Raw genomic sequence first — 23071 nt, forward strand, 5'->3', positions numbered from 1 at the left:
GGGCTTTTAGTGTGCCACTTGGCAATGTGCCAACCCTCTTATTTTATCTGTGTTTTGCAGATGAGCAAATAGCATTCACAGAGAGCAAATTCAAGGCCAGGTATGGTGGTGGATGGCTGTAGTAGTAAATATTTGGAGGCTGAGGCAGGGGGATTGCAAATGCAGGGACAGCTAGTTTGGATGATTTAGTAAGACCTTGGAAAGATAGACAGATAGGTAGATAGATAGAGAGATAAAAATAGGTTAGGGAGACTCAGCTGTTTCAGTACAGAGGTAAGGGCCATTACACTGAAGAGGTAACCTGGGCAGGGCATAGTGGTGTATAATTCCATTACCCCAGGAGGCTGAGGCAGGAGGATTGCAAGTTTGAGCCCTACCCGGGCAATTTAGTGATTTGGTGAGACCCTAGCTCAAAGAAAAAAAATGGAGATTTAGCTCAGTGTGAAGACCCTGGGTTTGTTATCCAGTACTAAAAAAAAAGTTTAGGGTGCTCAAACCTTGCCCATTCCAAAGAAAGCACTTGAAACATTTGGCCCGATAGAGTTTCTGCATGTACTCAGCAGTACCAGATTATTTATGTTAACAGTGTGGTTCATGGGGAATGCCCAGGGTTGGGACACTGTGCAAGCGTGTCCTCTGTGGCTGGAGAAGAGGAGTTAAGGTCCGGCCTTTGGTGCTCCATGCCTATGTAGCTGATGCCAGGGACAACCTGCACACCTTGGACACAAAGGCTGTGAGCTTCTCAGGCTGCGATTTTTTTGGTGGCCCACACAGCTGCCAGAAGAAGGAAGCATGTCTGCATGGCTTCTCTGTAAAAGGATGAGGGGAAACTGGCACCAAGCCTCCCCTGGACTCCATAGTAAGTGCCTTTTTCCTTTGCTGATTCTTTTTTCTTTCTCTTTTTTCTGGCAGTAATGGAGATTGAACCCAGGGAATGCCAAGCCACAACTCCAGCCCTTCTTATATTTTTATTTTGAGATGGTGTTTTGCTAAATGGCCCAAGTTGGCCTGAACTTGTGATCCTCTGTCTCAACTTCCTGAGAAGCTGAGATTATAGGTGTGAATTACCACATCTGGAAAAGAGTTTTCTTCTTCTTTCCCTTTTTGCTGTGGCACTGAGGATTGAACCCACAGCACTGTAGAGGCAAGTGCTCTACCACTGAGCTACACCTTCTTCCAGCCTTTGGTTAGAATTTGTATCTCCCTGCATCCTTCTGGTCCAGAAGCAGTGCAGACAAATCACCAGCAGGTGGCGATATGTCCCAACTCCATCGGGAACTCAGTCTCAGACAACCTAAAAGCTTGAAAACGGCTCTGCTTCTGCCTCACTGAGATCTTTTACTATATTTTTTTGCTGAGACATTTACTAGTCTAGCATCATTTGATTCATTTCTAAAATGGAGACAACTTCCGAGTTGTCAGGACGATTCAGAGACAACAATGTAAATTGGCTAGTGTAGATGTTGGTGCATACCCTTGTGGACCCCTTTCTGTGGGGCTGCATTTTCTTCACTGTCCTTCTCTTATCTGTCCAGGTGATTGTGAAATTCGGGAGCGATGACAGAGAAACCTCTTGAAAACGTCAGACCAAAGGTGAGCGCTTTCTCACTCTTGTAGTCTTAGTCCAAGCTTCCCCTCACGCCATTAGAGGGCACCATCCTGGGAGACAGAGTTTTTTGTACTGGGGATTGAACCCAGGCTTTCTTGTTGAGCTACATCCCAGCCCTTAATTTTCATTTTAATTTTTAATTTTTTTAATTTTTGGTAACAGGGATCGAACCCTGGACCTTGAGCTTGCAAGGCAGGCGGCAGCACCACTGAGCTAAATCCCCGGCCCTTCATTTAAAAAAAATTTTATTTTGAGACAGGGTCTTGAGCTGATTCAGAGTTTGGAACACTCCAGGCATGTGCCACTGTGCCAAGCCCAGTATTAATATAATGAACAAAGGTCATAATAATAAGAGTGCTCTCATTCTAGTGCCTACTGTGAGCCAGCGCTGCTGAGGTGTTCCTCAGGCATCGAATAACTTGGCTCCTGTTCCACAAGGAAATGGAGGCTCAGAGAGGCTAAGCCACTTGTGCAAGTCACCTGCAGCAAGAGCCTGCTGTCATCAGAGTCCACCTTGAGACAGCCGAAGGATCCCCTCTCCTCCCCGACACTTGAAGGAGTCATGGCCCAGAGAAGAAGGATCTGGTGCATGGGCCCCACACTCTGGGTGACACCATGAGGAGGAGGGAGGGGTCTGGGCTCAGAGCCCTGTGTCTGTAGACATTCTTTTGTGAGTCACTTTCACGCCCTTCCAGAGTGAACACCCTGGACATGAGCCCTAAGCTCCTCAGGGGATCTCCTGAAACTAACACCTGCCTGGTCCATGCACCGGGCAGCCAGAACCAGAGCCTCCAGCTGGTCAGCCCAATACCACAGGGCTTTTCTGTGGCTTTTTTTGTCTGAGATAGGGCCTCACTAAGTTACCCAGGCTTCACTCAAACATGTGTTTCTCCTGCCTCAGCCTCCCAGAGTGTTGGGATTACAGGCATGTACCACCATGCCCAGCTTTCTCTGTGCCTTCTGAAGAGGAGAACTAGCCAGGCATGGTGGTGCACACCTGTAATCCTAGCAGTGAAGAGGCTGAGGCAGGAGGATCGCCTCATGTTCCAGGCCAGTCTGGGCTACACAGTGAGTTTGAGGCCAACCTGAACTACACAGTGACACCTGCCTCAACAAAACAAAACAAAACAAAACAAAAATAAAGAGGAGAATTGTGTTTAAATTGGCTTACCAGTGTGGTCCTCCTGAAGACCCCCTCCCTTCCCTCTGCCCCAGTTTCTCACCTATAAAATGAGAGTGGCGTGTAGGGAAGCCATACAGAGGGGACTGGATCTGAGGTAACTGCTCTACATTTGGATTCTGGACCTGCCGATGAGGAGCTGTGTGAACTTGGGCAAATATCTTCACCTAGGGTTGTCTCTTGTTTGTCTTTGCTTTGTGGAGGAGGTCTCTGAGGTCTATTCAACCCTAGGAAGTTAGAGGGCAGGGATGGGGAGCAGGGTCTCCGAGTAAGGATGCTGCCCAGGGAAGGCAGCCTCTGGGCCAGGCGTGCTGAGACACCCACTTCTTGGCATAGCAGGTGGCCCTGCAAGTTGAGGAGGACCAGCCATGGGAAGGAGGCAAGAGGCCAGAAGGCTGCAGGCTGCTGGAGGCTCCCAGGGTTGTTTTGAAACTCATTGAGCATATGAGATACTACACCCGGCAGATAAGAGAATTATAAGAACCATAAGAATTGATTGGGGGAACAACCTATGTTGGGGGTCACAGAAGTGTTCTGTGTTGTAAAATGTAAAGTAGAAAAAACACCATTTGTTTCTTTCTGTGTCTCATATAATCTTCCTGAAAGGCTTTGTTTTTTCAATTTTTTTTTGGTTTTTTTGTTTTCAATTTAGATGCAACAGAAATGAAAGAGCTAGGTCTAGTGCAATCCCAGCACTCAAGAGGCTGAAGCAGAAGGATCATGAGCTCTAGCCCATCCTAGGCAACTTGGGGACTTAGTGAGATTCTGTCTCAAAATTAAAAATTTAAAAAGGGGCTGGGAATGTGGCTCAGTGTGAATGCCTAGGTACAATATCTAATACTGAGTGTGGATGTAGCTCAGTGATAGAGCACTTGCCCTGGGTTCAATCCTTAGTACTGCAAACTAAATAAATAATAAAGAAGTAAATAAATAAGGAAATGTCATCAAAACTGACACCAGAAGACATAAATATGAATAATCCCAGAATGATTACAGAAACTGAATCTATAATTAAATACCTTTCCTCCAATATTTCTGATGATCCCACTAGTGAGTTTTATCAACTGTTTAAGGAATAATACCACCCTTACACAATCTCTTTCTGGGTAAGGTAGATGACAGGTGCCCCAAGTTGGACCCCAGCCCAAGCAGACCTGATATCTACATCCACAGGAGCATAGAGATAGCAAGAAGCCAGCAGCTGGCCTGCTGCTTTCACTACTGCCCTGTTTATCATTCAGCCCCAGGCCTGTCACCCATGGGACTCTAAAATTCTCCACCCTCTTGGGCAGTGCCCTCCCTTACCTAAAATGCCCTATATCAACCATGGGCATCCTCCTCTCAGTGCCAACACCCTTCTCGCACTTGGCCCATCTGCACCCAGATGGCCAAAAACTCATCGCATGCTGCTTAGACTTTGCCTGGCTCAGTGGTCTCAATTGTGCCTGGGTCTGACCTTATAGGAGCTCAAAGTTGATAGGTCTCCCACTACCTTAGCAGCTATTATGTATAGTAGCTGCCCTCTTCCTCTCGTGCCTCGCCCCCTCCCCTGTGTGACATCAAGCCAAGATGGTTGCTCCCACCAAAGAATAAACCCTTCTTCCCAGCATGCCCCTGTTCCCACCTAGAAAGTAACCTAATACTCGCTCACCTCCTACCACCTAGTGACATCACCGGCTCCTCCATTCCCTAGTCACTACCTCACTCAACCCCACCTCAGCCCCTACAAACCCCACCCCAGTCTCTATAAAAGACTCTCCCTGCCCCGGCCATATTGCTTTTTGTCTCTCCTTTGTTCAGAGACAGCCTGGCAGATCTATTCCCCTAATAAAGGCTTGTTGTGGCCTGGTCTGGTCTTGGTCTTTGGCCCTTTTACTTGACATTTCTGGTGCAGTGACTCGGATGGTAGATGGTCCATTAATGGATGATCCCCCACAGGACAGGGTTGATTGACCTTTTGGCCATCTCCATCGGACCCTATCTGCCATTGCCAGGACCCTCTGGGACTTTCTACCTTTGCCATTGCTGACGCTACACATCCACACTGGTCACCAACGTCTGGGTGAGTAGGGAGTTCAGCCTCCCTCTCGTTGGGTTCTCTGTCTCATTCTCTCTCCCTCTGGGGACTTCTCAGAAATCCAAGTGCTTGGTCAGAGAAACCCCCACGGCCTCTGGGCCCAGGACCGTGCCCCTGGGAGACTTCCCATCGGCCTGCCTCCTCTCGTTCTCTCCCTCTGGGAGACTCACTCGGAGATTGTCAAAGGAGAAAAGGACTCTTCTCCCTTTTGTCTTTCTCCCCAGGAGCTGCCTCCTCCTCAGCCGCTCTAACCAGGGGGCCCAACAATCCAAACCCTGCCCCTCAACGCCTCCGGGCTGCCTTCTGGCACAACTCAAACCCCTTGGATTGTTGGGACCAGACTTTAAGCCAAAAAGACTTGTTTTCTATTGTAATCAGGTTTGGCTTCAGTATAAATTAGATAATGGGTTTCCATGGTCCAAAAATAGCACTTTCAATTTTAACATACTGTGTGATTTACACAACTTCTGTCGGTGCAAGGGCAAATGGTCAGAAATCCCCTACATACAAGCCTTTCCTAACTATGCTTTTAACCCTCCCTCTGTCAAGCCTGTTCTCCTTCTCAAGTACTCCTAGCCTGAGCCGATCACTCACTGCTCATACCTCCCCCACTTTATAACTCTGTTGATAGGAAAAAGTTTTAAAGTTTAATAGATTAGCTATTAAAGTAGTTGTGGAAGCAAACTAGGTAGTGTATCCCTTTAAAAACTTGCCTTAGCCCATTGCTTCTGCTGTTTAAAGTGAAGGTTACATAGCTTCTTTGATTTGTAGCTCCACTATAGATAACATCCTAGCTCTAAAGAACAGAGTGGGAATCCTTGAACAAACTTGTGATATATGTGCCTTAACTGTCATGTGTTTAGGGCTGTAATCAGTGACAGAAACCACCTGTGTCTAACCACTAAACAGGAATTGGAACTTTATTTACTTAACAAAGACCACTAGGGATGAGATAATGACTGACAAAAGTATAAAATGTTTATAGTGAGTTGGAGACAAAATATTTTAAAAGCTATAAGTAAAAGATATATTTTTGATATAAAAGGATTTTATATGTTTGTTTTGTTAGCAGGACAAGACCAAAAGGCCTAGGTACATCAAGGAGGTGTGCGGAAGTGATTTATAAAGGAAATATATAGGTTTACTTGTTGGTTTCAAGTTTGTTATAAAAGGTTTGCAGAAATAGAGGTTTGATTGCTTCTGATTTTAATTCTACAAGAGATCTCTTAATTGACATACAAAACGTTTTAAACAGTCTTATTTATAATTATAAACCTAAAATTATAAAGAGATTATAATTCCATTGGGCTAAATATATTTGAGTGCACTCTAGTTTTAAAAATTGTCTTATATCTTTGTTTTTTTCATCCAATCATACAGCTGTTTTGTTTATAGATAAAGGTTATTAAGTTCAAGGCATGCTCCCCTTGGTGAACAAAGGAGTGGCCGCATGGAAATATTTTTCAGTCTTTGTTCACTAGGGGGACCTCAACAGTTTTCATCTTACAACAGACTGACCCGATAGTTTTCATAGCCTTATAAAAGACTTACAGGAGTAAATATTACTTAAATATATTATTATACTATGTTTACATCAGTTGTCATCAAAGGGATAAATTCTAAATATGTTATTATGGTATACTTACACTGGTCATTTTCAAAGGACTAAATATCCTTTAAAAAACAACAATAACAAGGTTTTATTTTTTCTAGTGTACTAAATGTATTTGTACTTTCTGACTGTACAGGTTTTCTAATATTTGTTTATGATAATAACCTCTTTTTGATTCAGGTATTTGCCTTTTCATACACTCCAGCTATTTATGACAACAGATATATATATGGGCTGAGATATTTTCTTTAGATGGTATCCTATCAAAAGATAATTAATTAATTTATTTTTTAAAAGATAATAATTTAGATAACTTTTGGTGTTTTAAAAAAATGAGTACGTTTAACAATGGCTATTTTATATCAAGATGGACATTTAAATGTGTTACAAAGGTAAAGTCATCATAATTGTCATATTAAAATATTATTTGTGGCTCTTCTTCTGTTAATATTCTACAGGAATTCAACTACTAAAAAACAACCATGACTGATAACAGTAACAGTTCTCTATATTTTAAATTCCAAAATGCTTGTTATTCAGGTAAAATTATAATAGTTAAGTTCATTACTCTTGTAGCAATGCTAATGTTATTGACCTTCTCTTCTGGGTGTTCAACAACTAAAGTTTGGAGACCAAAACTAAAAGGTAACTCGGCTATGAGGTCAGCCAATATTTTGGCCCTGGCCCCTCAAGGTCAACAAAGTTCCAGGACATGAGGCGACCTTCTCTACAGGGTCCTACATCTTTGGTAAGTCACTCAGCCTCCTAAATTGGAGATTGCTGGACACCAGAGGACAATGTACTATGTGCCAAAGGAAGGCCACTGAGAAAAAAATCTCCAATGCTTTCACTGAAAGCAACTTAGTCAAGCAAGGCCATGACCCATCCTGATGGCTGACACTGACAGAAAAGTAGAGAGGCACTATGCATGGTTCCAAAGTAATGGCCTGGGGAGACTTAACTGACCTTGATAGATAACAAGAGGTTCATATTGATTGACACAGGTCTCACTTTAACTTGGTGTTAAACACCCAGCAGAAAAAATAACCAAAAGAGTTATAAAACAATAACATAACAATAAAGCTAGACTTCAGAAAAATTAAGACATAGCCCACCCATTAAAATCTTTTGGTTTACTCATGACACAGCCATTTCAAAAAGACAGAATGTTGGGTACTAAATAGAAGGGAAAATCATTAATTAGCTACAAGTGTGTATAGATTCTTTTCAGAAAAATTAAAAGAAGTTCTTTACAGGTGTCCAAACCTAGAAACCACTGGTCTCCAGATCTCTCCTTTTAGATAAGTATTTTTCTGATTCTGTGATAACTAATTAACTCTCGTGTAGTGATCAAAAACAAAAAAATCAAAAAACCATAACATAAGAGTATTGGGAAAAAATCACCTGCTTGTCAGCCACAGTCAGGGTAAGTTCTATACCAAGCTCTATACAAGATTTATTCCTTTTAAAATAATGTACATCCTTGTTGTCTGTTTATGATGTCTCTTCTTTCATTGTGCTCGTATTTCCTGGATACCTACCTGTGTCTAAAAAGATCAAGCCTTTTATGTTACACTTGATCGGCTTAAGTTGGCCAGTGTCCTTGTTGAGGTTATCAGTTCTCTTTATTTTTTAATATATCTAGGAGGCCTCCAAAAACTGAGAGATACAGGAATAAAACTGTCCTTTACACAACTATTCCATGGCTTTGCTGGAGCTATCAACCTAAAATGTGTTTTCATGGCCTTGAATTTAAAGGACAAGTCAGGTTCATAGTAACACTACGCTCATCAGTATGTTGGCCTAAAAAAGACATTTGCTCAGTTACGTACACCTTTTATATTCCAAAAAAAAAAGGGATTATAAAGATTATATAAATTGTGTTTATCACTTTTCCACTCATTCTCTAAGAGCAAGGACATGACACATGGGCCCGTAGATCAGGAGCTATGATCTCTTCCATAACAGTCTCTTACTTCTATAACAAATAAGCCCCTAAACATCGAGCTGTCTCTGTAAAACCTATGTAAATAATGAAAAAAAAATTACATGTCAAATGAAAAAAAATTAAAACTCAATGAGCCAGATAGATATGCCCCCCAAGGTACTAATCAATGGTGGGGTACATTTGGTTCCTGGAGCTCATGGCTCCCCTGGCTGTTACTACTCTTGGGACCCCTCAGTATTATCTGTTTAATTCTCTGTTTTGGACTGTGCCTGGTTTGCTGTTTTCAAAATTTCTTGCAGGAACGATGGAGGGCATTCACTAATCAGACAGTCATGGAGTTCATCATGGCAGGGTACCAGCCAGTACGACAAAAGGAAGAGGTCCCCACTTGCCATGGGCCTCATCAGATCCAGGTCTAGCCCTGATCTTCACCCCTTGTCAGCAGGAAGCAGCTCCAGAAGAAGAGACCTTCATCCAACTATCATAAAACAAAAGCCTGGAATGATAGGTCTCCCACTACCTCAGCAGCTATTATGTATAGTAGCTGCCCTCTTCCTCTCGTGTCTCGCCCCCTCCCCTGTGTGACATCATGCCAAGATGGTTGCTCCCACCAAAGAATAAACCCTTCTTCCCAGCATGCCCCTGTTCCCACCTAGAAAGTAACCTAATACTTGCTCACCTCCTACCACCTAATGACATCACCGGCTCCTCCATTCCCTAGTCACTACCTCACTCAACCCGCCTCAGCCCCTACAAACCCCACCTCAGTCTCTATAAAAGACTCTCTGCCCTGGCCATATTGCTTTTATCTCTCCTTTGTTCAGAGGCAGCCTGGCAGATCTAGTCCCCTAACAAAGACTTGTTGTGGCCTGGTCTGGTCTTGGTTTTCAGCCCTTTTACCTGACATTGTCTACCAGCCTTTCTCAATTACTGACTTCCTTAACTGGAAACTCATGCTCCCTCCTATATGGAAAAGCCCCAAACCCTTATAGATGTAAAGGAATCCACTTTCCTGAGGCATAAGCTAGCCTGACCAGACTACAAAGAGCCTCAACTGATACTGTTTAACATGGAAGATTGCCAGATAATGACCCATGCAGCTCTCTGCTGGTAAGAAAACAATGCCCCAAGGGCAAGTCAGAGTGGTAGGGGAAAGGAAAGAAGGGAATGGAATTAATATGAGAAAATGAAAAAATGGAAGCAAAGTCTTTGTAAATAGGGAGGAGTGGAGGGGTTGAAGGGAGGGCAGGGGATTGGGGAAAAAATAAGAACCAAGAGAGATTATGTAAAGGTGCAAATTTCCAATGATGAATGCCATTATATTGTATACCTAAAATGTACCAATAAAATTAATTTTAAAAAAGAGAAAACAATGCCCCAGAGGGTGTCATAAATATTCAAGCTTATGCTCAGTGCCAATTTTCAGAAGCTGACCCCAATTGGGGCCTGAATGTTGCAGCTCAATTAGAAACCATACAAAAATACTGAGAGGCTCTCTTATATGGTCCCAAAGTGTGGGAAAAGCAAACAAATATGGAAAAGATGTTAGAAAAATTCCAGGGAACACATGAAAGTCCTAGCAAGTTTTAGGAGCGGCTCTGTGAAGCATTCCAGCTCTACACTCAATTTAATCTCAAGACTGCCAAGAATCAGCATACAGTAAACACAGCTTTTGTGGGGCAGGCCCAGGGAGAAAGCAGGCATAAACTAGAGAAGTTAGAGAGTTTTGCTGGTAGGAATGGAACCCAACTTTTAGAGGTGGCCACCAAAGTGTGCATTAATTGCAACCAGGAAGCAAAGTGGGAGGCAGAATGGAGACTCAAAAAGAAAGCAAACCTGTTGGCACCAGTGCTCATGGAAAAAAGACAGAGCTCACTAAGGAGTGGGGGCATGGATGCAGGAAAATCAGGGGCCAAACTAAGGCATGATTAGCCAGTTGACCAAAGCTAGATTGGGATCAATGTGTAAAATGTAAAAAGTATGAGCACTGGAAAAATGAGAGCCCAGAAAATGATAACAGAGATGATAAAAATTCCAAAACTAGGAGGCCACCTGCAAAAGTTTATTGCTTCTAAGAGGAACCAGATGCTGACTTCATTGGACTGGCAGTAATTGAAGGTTATGAGTACTAGGCAAGACCAAGTTCCATCTCCTTAGGCTCCCAGGAGCCCATAATCACAATGAAATTAGAGAGCCAATTGATGGACTTTCTAGTAGATTGTGGAGCTTAACACTTGGTAGTGACACAGCCCATTAGGCTGTTATCCAAAAATCATGTGGCTATTGGTGGAACCACTGTAGTTCCAGAAAAAAAGACCATTTTCCCAGGCTAAGGGGTGTGTCATAGGGGGAAAAGAGGTCCAACACGAGTTCCTGCATCTTCCAAACTGCCCAGTCCCCTGCTGGGAAGAGACTTTCTCCACAAGTTACAGGCCCAAACTGCCCTTGGCCCACAGAAAAAAAATGATTTTAAGGTTGACTTAGCCAGGCCACTGTATTGACCCTTATCATCTCACATGCTGAGGAATGCAGAATGTATTTAGATAAGCAACCACAACTGGGAACAAATGAACTACATGGGCTGGCACATAAGATTCTTGGGACATGGGTTCAAGATAATCCTCCTGGCTGGGTGAAAATCAAACATCAGGGATTGTGGAATGAAAACCAGGGACAATTTCAGTTTGAATCAGCCAATACCTCCTCCCCCAGGAAACCATACAAGGCATTCAAGGACACTTAAAGTGGCTTTTAGAACATGGAATCTTGGCCAGATGCCAGTCATCCTGGAACACCTCACTTCTGCCAGTATGTAAGCCCGAGACAAATGAATATAGACCAGTTTAGGATTTGCATGTTGTAAATCAGGCCACTGAGACTATTTATTCAATGATACCAAATCTGTACACACTGATGGGACTTATTCCAGCAAGTGCTGTCTGGTTTACTTGCTTAGATTTAAAAGATTCAATTCATTTTTCTCTCTGTGCCTCACACCAGTCAGTCAGCCCATCTTTGCATTTCAATGGGAGGACCCTGTCACAGGCATAAGAGAAGAGCTAACCTGGAGTAGGCTTTCCCAAGGGTTTAAAATCTCTCCTATAGGCTGGGGATTTAGCTCAATGGTGCTGTGCCTGCCTCACAAGCACAAGGTCCTGAGTTCAGTCCCTGGTACCAGAAAAAAGAAACTCTCTTACAATCTTTGGAGAGGTGCTGGCTACCAACTCCAAAGCTTTCCTCCTACCAGGGGACAATTGCATCTTACTGCAGTATATAGATGATTTCCTTTTGGTAGCCCCAACCTGAGAGGACTGCTAGCAAGACACCAGAGACCACCTTCATTTACTTTGGAGGGCTGAATATAAGGTATCCAATAAAAAGGTACAAATTTGTCTATAAGATATCAAATATCTAGGCTTCATACTGGCCCACAGGAAACACCAAGTAGAAAGAGTGGAAGCAGGCGGTCTATGCCCTCCCAACCACCTGTACCAAATAAGAGCATTTTGGGAGGTGACCTGATTCTGCTGTATTTGGATCCCAAATTTCTCATTTATGGCTGAGCCCCTACATGAAGCTTTAATGGGGGGAAAGGAGCCAATCCTCTGTGAAGCTGACCAGGAGAGAGCATTTACACAAATCAAAGAAGCCTTGATTCAGCCCCCAGCTTGAGGACTGCCAGATATAACCAAGCCTTTCTTCCTATATGTCTACAAATGAAAGGGAATGGCCATAGGAGTCTCAACTCTAGTCATAGGATCCTGGCATTTTCTAGTGGCCTAATTGTTCAAACCAGTTAGACTCTGTGGCTCTAGGATGTCTTCCATGCTTCAGGGCACTTGCCACCACTGCACCGATGACACAGGAAGCTGAAGAGCTGATCTTGGGACAACTGACCATTTGAATATCACACTCAGTTATAAACTTAATGGACCAGAAAGGGCACCATTGGTTGTCAAATCCAAGGATGACTGGTATCAAGTGCTCCTATGTGAAAATCCCCACTTAAGCCTAGAGACAGTGAATGCTCTTAATCCAGCTACCTTGCTCCCAGTCAAACTGGAAGTCCCCCTTTGTGACTATATGGAAATCATGGACAAAGTATTCTTTTATTTTTTTAAGTACTGGAGATTGAACTCAGGTCCTTGTGCTTGTGAGACAGGCACAGTGCCACTGAGCTAAATCCCCAGCCCTGACAAAGTATTTTTGAGCTGCACACATCTCACAGATTTCCCTCACAGAGATCCAGATGTTGAATACCTCACAGATATAAATAGATTTGTGTTGGAAGTGGTCCAAAGGTAAGGGTGTATAGTAGTGACACTGAACTGTGTGGTAGAGGCCCAGCCTCTGCCTACTGGGACTTCATCCCCAAAGGCAAAGCTAATAGCCTTGGCAAGGGCTCTTTTGATAACAAAGGACAAGAAAGATAACATCTATGCTGCTTCCAAAATGCCTTTGCAACATTGCATGTACATGGGGCTATATGCAGGGAAAGATGACTTTGACTGCTGGGAGGAAATAAAACACAGGGAAAAAATTTTTACAATTCCTAGATGCTGTATGGGCCCCAAAGAAAGTGGCTGTTATACACTGCAGGGGGAACTAGAAGACTGGAACATAGGAAGCCAGAGGAAACCAAAGGGTGCACAAATAATAAAATGGGCTACTGAAAGCATAGCCAAAAGGAAGGGGCACACATATGTTCACACATGCTTTATTGGGGCAGCAGTCTACAGACTGCCGGGACTGACTCACAAAATGGAGACCAGCGGTCCCATGAGCTGAGCTGGAGGCTTATATGGGGTTTTTGCACGTGGGAGAGCACATAGTCCTTTGATGGGGGTGGGTGATTGTGGTTAGGGCATATAGCAACAAATTCTGGTTGGGGAATGGAGAAACAGGCTCCTGGAAGTCCTTATCTCATGGGAGTATCTGGTGGGATGGAGTGGTTCTCATATGGGAAAAGCAGCCCTAGAGATATTGCTAAGCTGTCATTTCTACATGCTGCAGCTTACTGCCATACCCAAACTATATGTGAGCAATACTTAAGCTGTGCTCAAAACAACCTGAGACAAGGTAATGGTAATGTCCTCTTTCCTGCTCCCTGTAGATATTAAAAATAAAGTAGAAACTACACACAGCCTGCTGGACACAGAGCTCAGAAAAGTAGAGCACATGAACCAGATACTCAAACAATTATTTAAAAAATATTGTCAAGAAACCCACCTGAGATGGGAACAAGACCTGCCTGTGGTCCTCCTCAGAGTCAGGTGCACCCCACCCAAACAAACTGGGTATTCCCCATATGAGATCTTGTTTGGTGTGCCACCCCCAGTCATAAGTCAAATTAAAGGTGATCTCTATGACCTAGGAAAATGGACTTTGAGGAAACAAATAGAGGATTTGGAAATAGCCCTGCAAGATATCCATAGCTGGATACAAAAGAAAATGCCCATAAGCTGAAGAGAACCACTATAGCCATTCAAACCTACGGAGTTTGTTTGGGTGAAGAAATAAGATCCCTCTACCCTAAGGCCCATATGGGATGGGCCCCATACTGTTATCTTGTCCATCCCTATTGCCATTAAAATTATAGGACCTGTGCCTTGGACCAACACAGTCAGCTAAAGACAGTGGGCCAAGAGAAGTGGACCAGCCAGCAGGATCCAGACCACTTGAACTGGCTGATCCTGCAATGAGAATGGGCCACCACTGGAAATGGCAGCCTTGTTCTAGTCATCCCAGAAGCTGATTAGTTTATGAAGAGCTGAAGTCTGAGAAACTGAAAGCCCTGCTTTGGTCACTCCAGAAGCTGACAAGTCTACACAGGGCTGAAGCTTGAGCATCAACATAGAGTCACAATGACAACATAAGTCCCTTATCCTTTTTGTTATAATTCTCTCTACTGGTCAAAAACATTCAATCTGCCATAGAGAATCTGACAGACAGACACACCACCAACCAGTTAATGGCTCTAACCAAGAACCTACCTCTGCTCAGTATGGAGCCATCCCCTTATGAAAAGAACATGATAATGATGATGATATTGTGTGTTAGGACTTGCAGAAAGCATCAAAGGGTGGAATGAAAGAGGACTTAAAGAAAAACAAGTTTTTCCCAGCCTTGGGCAGTTCACTCATCTTGGATCTCTGCCCCTCCCCACCCTGTAGCTGTAACTCCTTGTTCTGTTACAGAAAAAATTGGCAAGTATGTCTTCTAAACAAAGCTTATGTCATCTTATTATCAGAAGATTCACAAGGCTGTCTTCTTTCGTGGCTAATGTGCAAATCTACCTTTGTCCTGCTTCTGTAACTTTGCTTCCCACCCCCGACTTGTTTCTTGCCACTGGAAAGGTCAACCCCCTTCGACCAAATGTATAAAACTGGAGGCTTTCCTTTGTTCTGATGCTCTGTATGTGAGTCCATTGAGCCGGTGATCACCTAAAATGAAATCCACCTGTTTCCTAGTGGTTCCTTCAGTCTCTTAAATTCTACAACAGGAGAAGTCACTCAACATGAGCTGTAGCCTTCAAAGAAGAACTCCAGAAGGTCTTTGAGTCAATTTCTTCCTTTTAATCCCCAGCTTCTTTATATACACCAAACAATGGGCTTGATTATTGCTAATCTAGTTCTAACTTCTGCAGCTTTATTCACATGGGAAAGGAACACAATATTGAGCTTTGGAAGAACCACAGCAGCATGAAAGGAAGACTACAGAAATAACTTTTGCATGGAGTAGTAACCACTTAGGGGGAAGGATGCTGATTCACAACAGATTTTTCAGAGGCAGGAAGTGAAGGGCCATTCTCTACAGAGTTAGGGGACTTAATGACCCTGTAAACCTTTATTCCTCTTCCCTCATTCCACCACGTGGGGCAGAAAGCGAATCTGGTATGATGGGGGTATTCTGCCCACACCAATTTTCTGGGGTGTGAGGTCAATGTCCTCAGGAGCCACTGGGCTGGAAATGGAGAAGTTCTGAAGAATGGTGGTGAAGAAGAGGAACAATTCAGCCCGGGCAATGCCTTCTCCAAGACAAATACACTTCCCTGTGGACACAGATCACAGGTAAGGGTCAGGGAGACATTCTTTGCCCTGTCACATCCCTAATCAAAGATACCTGTGGCCACTGCACAGGGATGATCGTTACTCTGCAATTTGGAGTGGACTTGGAGGAGGCTCCCAATCCTTGTGATACCGAGTACATACATTTGGGTAGATATTCCATGTTCACTTCTCTAGGAGAGACAGTAGTTTGTAGTTTTGTTAGATTTCCAAAGGGTTCAGTGACCCCATAGGAGGTAAGGACCCATTTGTGTGTATGTGTAAGTACAAAAGTCTGTGCACATTGGACTTAAGATTTTTGGTGTTGTCATTTCTCACATGAGAGAATATTATCAATCTCACAGGGCTATTGTGAGGGTTGAGTTACTATTCATAGGAAGTCAGACTAATACTCGGCTCATAATAACAATCTATATTGTAGTAACTGTTTTGTGTTTCATAGTGATAAGGAGTTTCCAGGACTCCTCTACTCCTCTCTCTCTCTCTCTCTCTCTCTCTCTCTCTCTCTCATCTCCCTCACCACCCTGTCTCTTTTTCTCTGTCTCTGCCGCTCTTTCTTTCTGTATGATTCTCATATTTCATTATTGCTTATCTATACGTCCCTGTCCTCACTTCTCTACATCTCTGCTCTCTCTAAATTGAGGATAGGACTGATGAGTATAGGAACTGAACCTCATCTTACCACCCACTGTTCCCAACTCTCACTGAAAACAAAGTGAGGGAAGAGGCTATTGCACTACATCACTGAAGCCACTAATGAAACTCATGACTAACGACTTGTTACTGGGGAATTCCTTCCTGCCAAAAGATAAGAAAACACCATTGGGGTTTTCCGTGGGTGAAGCCTGTTAAATTTGATCTAAAGCTGCCTACCTATATAGCAAACTGAAACCTAACCCAATATGTAAACAAACTGCAGCTGACTTGAGAATATACCCTTGTAACAGGTAACCAAATCTCAGCCAATCTTAGCAGTCAGGCTTCTGGCAATCACAGGCTGCAAACTGCTCAGACATGTGCAAATAAGGCATAAGCAGAGCTAACCAATAAGCTCTTTCTATATGTCACTTTCTTTTCCTGTGTAGAAATATTGCCTGCCCATATTGCTGGGTAGAGCTCTCTTAGTCATTACTGGTTTAATATATTATCCAATCACAAGTGATTTCTTTGCTAAAATAAACTCTACCAAATTTAATTTATCTAAAGTTTCTTTTAACAAGCCAGAGTAGAGATTAGCAAGGAAAATTACTCAGATTGTCCTCTCTGCTCCCAACCTCTCTAAGCATCTTTGTTCAGCTTGGGTTCAGCTCTTTCAATCAGGCCCAGAAGATTCATACAGCCCTAATGGAAGAGAAGAACAGCACAACACCACGCACATAAATATACTCTAAATGAAGCAATGAATGAATGAAATAATATAAAACTGAATGAATTACTTCACCAGAGGAGTACAAACATGTCCTGCTCTATGGAAATAGCCAGAGACAACAGGCTACTGTTAAGAACACAGATATGAAAGCAGTCAAACAGGCTGCCAACATCTACATAGCTATTTCTTTTATCCCCACATCTCCCAGCAAAAGCCAATGGAGGAAGAAAAGAGTATGCAGAGGGAGGAGGTCGTTTGTGCTGGCTCTATACCTGTTATCCAACATTCTGCCATCAAGGTACAGCAAGGACTTTGTTCCTGCCCAAAGGATCAATGTCATTGCTAGAAAGGGGGTTGAGATGGGGTCTAAGATTATTGATGTTTCATCCCTCTTGAAACCACAGACACTGGTTCAGAGATGGGCAATTCACACAATTTTATTCAAAGAGACCATAAGTTCTAAGGGTTGTTTCAAATGGATCTTAGTTACCAGTGGCAGAAGTTCTAGTATGAGTGATTTTCTGTAAAATCCTACAGAATATTTTTAGTTATGTGGCTCATTACTTTTAAAATACGGCTTAGCAAATCACCAGAAACTTTATATAAAGTGTTAAGCACTATTCATGTGGTATTTCACAGATTTTTGTACTACATCAAAATGAAGAGACACTAGATTTGACTGAGAAATTGAAAACATGTACATTTCAAATATCACTATTAATTCTTGATTTCCAAAAGGAAACTCCATAAGTGACCAGAAACAGAAATTGTTATTTCCATAAATAAGATTTTAAGTTAAAAGGTAGAGAAGACAATGTCTAGCTCTGAAGATTAAAGAGTATAAGTATAAATATTAAAAGAAGAATAAAAACCAGGTAAGCTTTAAAAAATACATATAAAACATTACTGTGAAGATGCAGATCTAAAAAATTTTGTATTCAAAAGTTGGAGGAAAGATAACTAAAGAGATTCTCTGGTTTCTTTGATTTTGCATGATTCAGATATTAAGTCTGAATTAAGATATTAAGTCTTAGCAGTCAAGCTGCTAACTTTGGCGAGAATGAGGGACATAAATTATAACTCATCTGCAACAAAGTCATTTCTTATTATATTTAGTCAGATAACATATTGTGAGTCATAGTTTTCTTCCAAAAAGAAAACCTTTGAAGTTCAATAAATATTTTTAAAGTGTACAGGAAGTTAAATTATAGGAAATAGAAAATCAAGAGCTATATGTTGGCTGTATGCATGATGAAATATATATATATAGATATATTTTTTCTTTTTTTGGTACTGGGAATCAAACTCAGGACCTTGTGCTTGCTTGCAAGGCAGGTACAGTGCCACTGAGCTAACTCCCTGGCCCAAATAGATATATTTTATAGCTGTATGGATGCCCTCATTCTTTATTGGTGTGCTATGGAGTGCTGTTAAAATAAAAATGTCTTCAGCCAGCAATCTTTGCCAACATAACTGGAAGGAAGTAAGGTTCATGCAAGAAAAGACTGAGAAGTAAACTGGTTTTCAGCTCTATTGTGGTTTCAGTATTGTTTTACTGCCTAGTGCTGAATTTAAATTTACTTGGAAAGATTTCCACTTAAATAATATTGGACACCTGGTGGCCCAGATGGTAGCACAAATAAATATGAATTGTGTTTCCTCAGTTAAACAAAACAAAACAAAACAAAATAAGCCAGAGTACAAAATGAGAACTTGGACAAATGAATGTGTGAAGACCTTCCCCAGCTCTTCAGTGCTCCAGGGTAAATCCAATCTCCTCCTCCAGCCTTGTAGGCCCTGCCCAACTGAGCTCTTCATCTACTCTCCTTTCCTAAGCTATACACCAGAGCTTTTTACTTTCTCAAATGCACCATGAAGACTGCACCTTCAGTCTCTGGGCCTTGGCTGTTACCTCTGCCTGGAATGCTCTTCCCAGTGGCTGATCAAGACTCACACATGAGGTTTCAGCCTAGAAGCCAGTTTCTTAGATAAGCGTTCCTTCATCAACACACCAAAATTAGTTAGTATTTCCTATTTTGTTGTTCCCAAAGCCACCTTTAGAGCACTTGTTATGACAAATAATAGTATTGCCCCTGTAAGAATTTACATTGTCCCAGGAAATCCTAAGCATAAGATGGGCATTACGTCTTTTAATTATATCATCATTTGTGACTATTTGATGAATCTCCATCTCTCCTACTGCACTTTACATTTTCTGGGTCAGACACTATGTGATTTGCTTAATGCATTACCTTTAGCCTCCAATAGAGTACTGGCTTCAGAGTAATGCCAATAGACGAGGTTTGCTTGCTACTATTGTTCTTTTGTTTTGTTTAGTTTTCTGTTTTTATTAGTACATGTTTGTAGTACACGCAGTTTACTATCATCTTGAGGAGTGAATAGGTGTACATAGTATAGCTTTGTTCTTTTTTCCATCCTCTTCTCCTTCCCTCCCATCTCTGTCCCTCTTCCTTCCCCATTTTTGTTCTTCTTGATATTATTAATCATATCTCATTTTTATGACCTATAATGTTTACATTCATTCAGGTTATTGAAATTATTAGGTTCTTATACATGGCATATTTTTATTCTACTTATTTTCCCTTCCCCTCATATTTCCCTTTGCCCTTGGTCTGCTATACACCTTCCCATTTCCAAGAGATCTATCCTCTGTTTTCTTCTATCCATCTTTTGTTTTGCTCTTTGTTTGTACTTTGCCTCACTCAAATGGGAGACACATATGTTTTTATCTTAGAATACTTTTCAGTACTGAGAGTTGAATCCAGGTCTTTATGCATGCTAGGCCAGCAGTCAACCATGATGTGACATCACTAGCCCCTTTTTATTTTGTTTTGAGACAGGGACTTGGTAAGTTGCCCAGGCTGGTCTTGGACTTATAATCCTCCTGCCTCAGCCTGTCAAGTAGCTGAGATTACAGGTGTACATTGCTATGTCCATTGGGTTTAGAAATTGTGTACTTGCCAAGGTTCTGCTTTTCAAGATGTGTCTTTAGGACACAATATCACACTCAAGTCTCCTCAAGGGCTATAGTGAGGCTGGACTAGGGTAGTTGGGTTAAAGCAAGTGGAATATACTAAAGAGCTCAGTAAACAAGTGCTTGCCATCCTTTCTCACAAGGACAGAAAGGGAAGCACCCTCTATTGTCTGGGAGATGGGTAATAGATCAACTTACCTATGGAGAAGGGCATAAAAGCTTCACTCTTCTTCAGTGCCTCCTTGGCATCCAGAAAATGATCAGGGTTGAAGGTGTCTGGTTTTTCAAAGTGACGTGGGTCATGGAGAGCAGTGGTCAGGATTGGGAATATTTCAGTGTTCTGAGGAAAGGTTACAGGATCAAAAATTATTGCTATTGGGATAGGGATATAGCTCAGAGGTTCTGCCACCTGCCTCACAACCTCGAGGTCCCGAGTTCAATCTTCGCTACCAAAAAATAAAAGTTATTGCTATTCCCTGCCTTCCACAGGCAAAAACATAAATACATAGATAAAACAAAAGAAAGATGAAACAAGCTTTCCCTGTTGAGAAACCAACAAGAGGTTGAGATGGGGGTTTAGAAAACCAAAGAGGCTCACACAAAGATGTGGGAGCCCAGCTAGGCTCATCTTGGGGATGATGAACCCTCGGAAGTGAATGTCTTTGGTGACCACGTGGGGCAAACCAATAGGTACCAGATCTGCAAATCTCTGAATCTCACAGATGACTGCCTCAGTGTATGGCATCTTGGTTCGGTCATCCAAGGCTCGCTGGCGGTGTGAGCCAATCACCTGTTCAATTTCCTTATGGACCCTCTCTGCCCAGAAAAGGAGACAATGAACCCCACATCACAAGACTTGAGCAATGCTCTTGTTTTCTTTGGATCAATGAGCCAGAAAAGCCCTACAGAAAGGGATTATACCATTCATACCCTCGAAGCAATCAGCTGTGGCTCAGGGAAAGAGGGAAAAATCAACAAGAATGCTCACCCTTTAAAATCTAGTGAATGTTGCAAATTATCTCTACACTTTCGCAGGTAAACACACACACACACACACACACCATAAGTTTGCATGGAGTTTTATATTAAGTACTCCAAAACTCCTCCTCTAAAATGAATAAGATGTGAACTAGTACTTATTAGGCATGCAAATGGTCACTCCTAGGTCCTAACAACTATAACAGTGGAATAAATCAATAAATTAATCCATGAAAAACTGGATGATAAAATGAATCCATCAATCTATCTACCAATCAATGGCTAAATCAATAAATGAACACTGGTGAATGAATGAGATGAACAAATCAGTGAATGGATGTATATATTCAATAAACCAATCATATATAGATCAATTAACCTATTAATAAATGGTTCAGAGACAAATCAATAAACTCAATTTATCAATAATCACATGAATGGTAGCTTTATCAAGGAATATATGAATGAATGAAGCAGTGAAAATATGAGTAAATAAATGGATGGAAGGCTTGAGTGATAAATAAATCAGGCATGAATAAATGAGTTATTATCTGAATAAATGAAGGAATGATGGATAAATGAAGCATAAACTAAAAGACTGCTGATTAATGAATAAAACCTAGTTCAGAGATAGATGGATTGATAGATGCATAATTTAATGAGCTAATGAATAATGGTTTAATGAGCCAATGAATCCATGACAACTAGTTCATTGAACTATTAATATTCAAAGAGTCAGCTCTTGAATCAATACAAGTAAATGGATGAAAGTGTATGTTCTTTGATGAATCATAGATAAAAGGATCAGTAAGTACACGGGTGAATTAATAAACAGATGGATGGCTGGATGAATCATTCAATTTTTACATGTGATGGGAGAAAGCAGTGAAAAAACAATCTGTTGATTGTTCACCTGTACTTCCCCAGGATTGGTTTAGTCGGGAGCTAGTGCAAAGCCTGTAGAGTTCCTGGCATAAGTATCCAGTGTTGCCTCTTGTCCATGAGGTCCCCACACCCTACCACTGCTGCCCAAAAGGGGGTCACAAGACCTTCCCAACTGCCCGTCCCTCACCCACCTGCAACATGGGGATATTTGAGCAGAAACAGGAAGCCATAGCGGAGAGTTGTGCTGGTGGTCTCCGTGCCAGCAAAGAACAGTGAAAGTGAGGTCAGGACGAGGTTCTTGTGGTGGAACTCAGTGTGGGGGTCAGACTTGTCCTAGGTCCAGAGCAAGGAGAGAGGAGAGGGTCAGGGAAGACCAAAGCCTTATTGCAGAAGGGTCTCTTGTCCTTCTGAGCACCCGCCCTATATTTTTGTGACTCAGGTATCTGGCTGCTTTGCACATCTCTGTCCTTCACCTGGCTCTCTCTCTCTCTCTCTCTCTCTCTCTCTCTCTCTCTCTGTTTCCCCACCCTCTGCTTTTCTTTAGTCCACATGGCTCTGTTTCCACTTCTTTTTATCTCTTTGGCTTGTTTCTCACTTTTGATCTCCCCATTCTCTTTCTTCCTCTGTGGGTTTCTTTCACTTATTACTTTTTGGTCTTTGAAAAATTTTTTATTTATTTATTTTTTACTCTTTGGTCTTTTCCCCTGATTTTCTTCCTCCACCAGCCCTTACCTCTTCTCCTTTTCCCTCCCCATTTCAGTTTCTCCTTCCTAACTTCTCCTCCCTTCCACTTTCTCTTCCTTTAGCTTCTGCTTCTCCTCTCTTCCCTTCCATATTCCCTCCTCCCAATCCTCTTCCTTCCCCTCTTCTCCTCTCCTAGTTTTTTCCTTTCCTTCTGCTCACCTCTCCCTCCTCCCCTCCTGTCCCTTCCCCTCTCCCAGATCTCACTTTCTCCATGCGGAGCAGGTAGGCATCAATGAAGTCTCTGGGAGCACTGGGGTCCAGGGTTTCCTGGTGTTTCTCCACACTGTGGCCAATGAAAGTGATGATTTCCTGTGAAACTTTGGAGATTTCCCTGTGGGTGCCAGGAAAGTGTTTCAGGATGCTGGGGAAGAGCTCAAACATCTGCAAGAAAGAAGAGGCAGTGAGGCCCACCTGGGGCTCCATTAGCAGATCAGAGAGCTGGGAAGCTGTCCTGGGCCCCAAACCTCCATGAGGAATCTCTATCCCTCTGTCTCTCTATCCTCTGAGTCCACCTCTTTCCTTCTTACTTATGAGCGCGCACCCGCGCGTGCACACACACACAACATTCTGTCTCCCAGAATCTATCTCTATCATTTTTTCCTTTTCT

The 23071-nt window shown here is 42.4% G+C and overlaps 1 protein-coding gene across 1 annotated transcript in view; it reads right to left on the minus strand.

Moving 5' to 3' along the window:
- Positions 1–1665: 1665 nt before the first annotated feature.
- LOC101711936 (cytochrome P450 2B4) overlaps positions 1666–23071 on the minus strand; it is a 30288-nt gene continuing 8882 nt past the window's right edge. Inside the window, 5 exon segments of the mRNA XM_021251737.2 lie at positions 1666–15477; positions 20056–20197; positions 20456–20673; positions 21912–22053; positions 22669–22845. Of these exon segments, the coding sequence (XP_021107396.2) occupies positions 15287–15477; positions 20056–20197; positions 20456–20673; positions 21912–22053; positions 22669–22845 (870 nt within the window). The 3' untranslated portion in view covers positions 1666–15286.

This window comes from Heterocephalus glaber, unplaced genomic scaffold (genome assembly GCF_053883595.1).
Source record: "Heterocephalus glaber isolate CG9 unplaced genomic scaffold, H.glaber_assembly_v1.0 deba00001744, whole genome shotgun sequence".
Classification (NCBI taxonomy): domain Eukaryota; kingdom Metazoa; phylum Chordata; class Mammalia; order Rodentia; family Bathyergidae; genus Heterocephalus; species Heterocephalus glaber.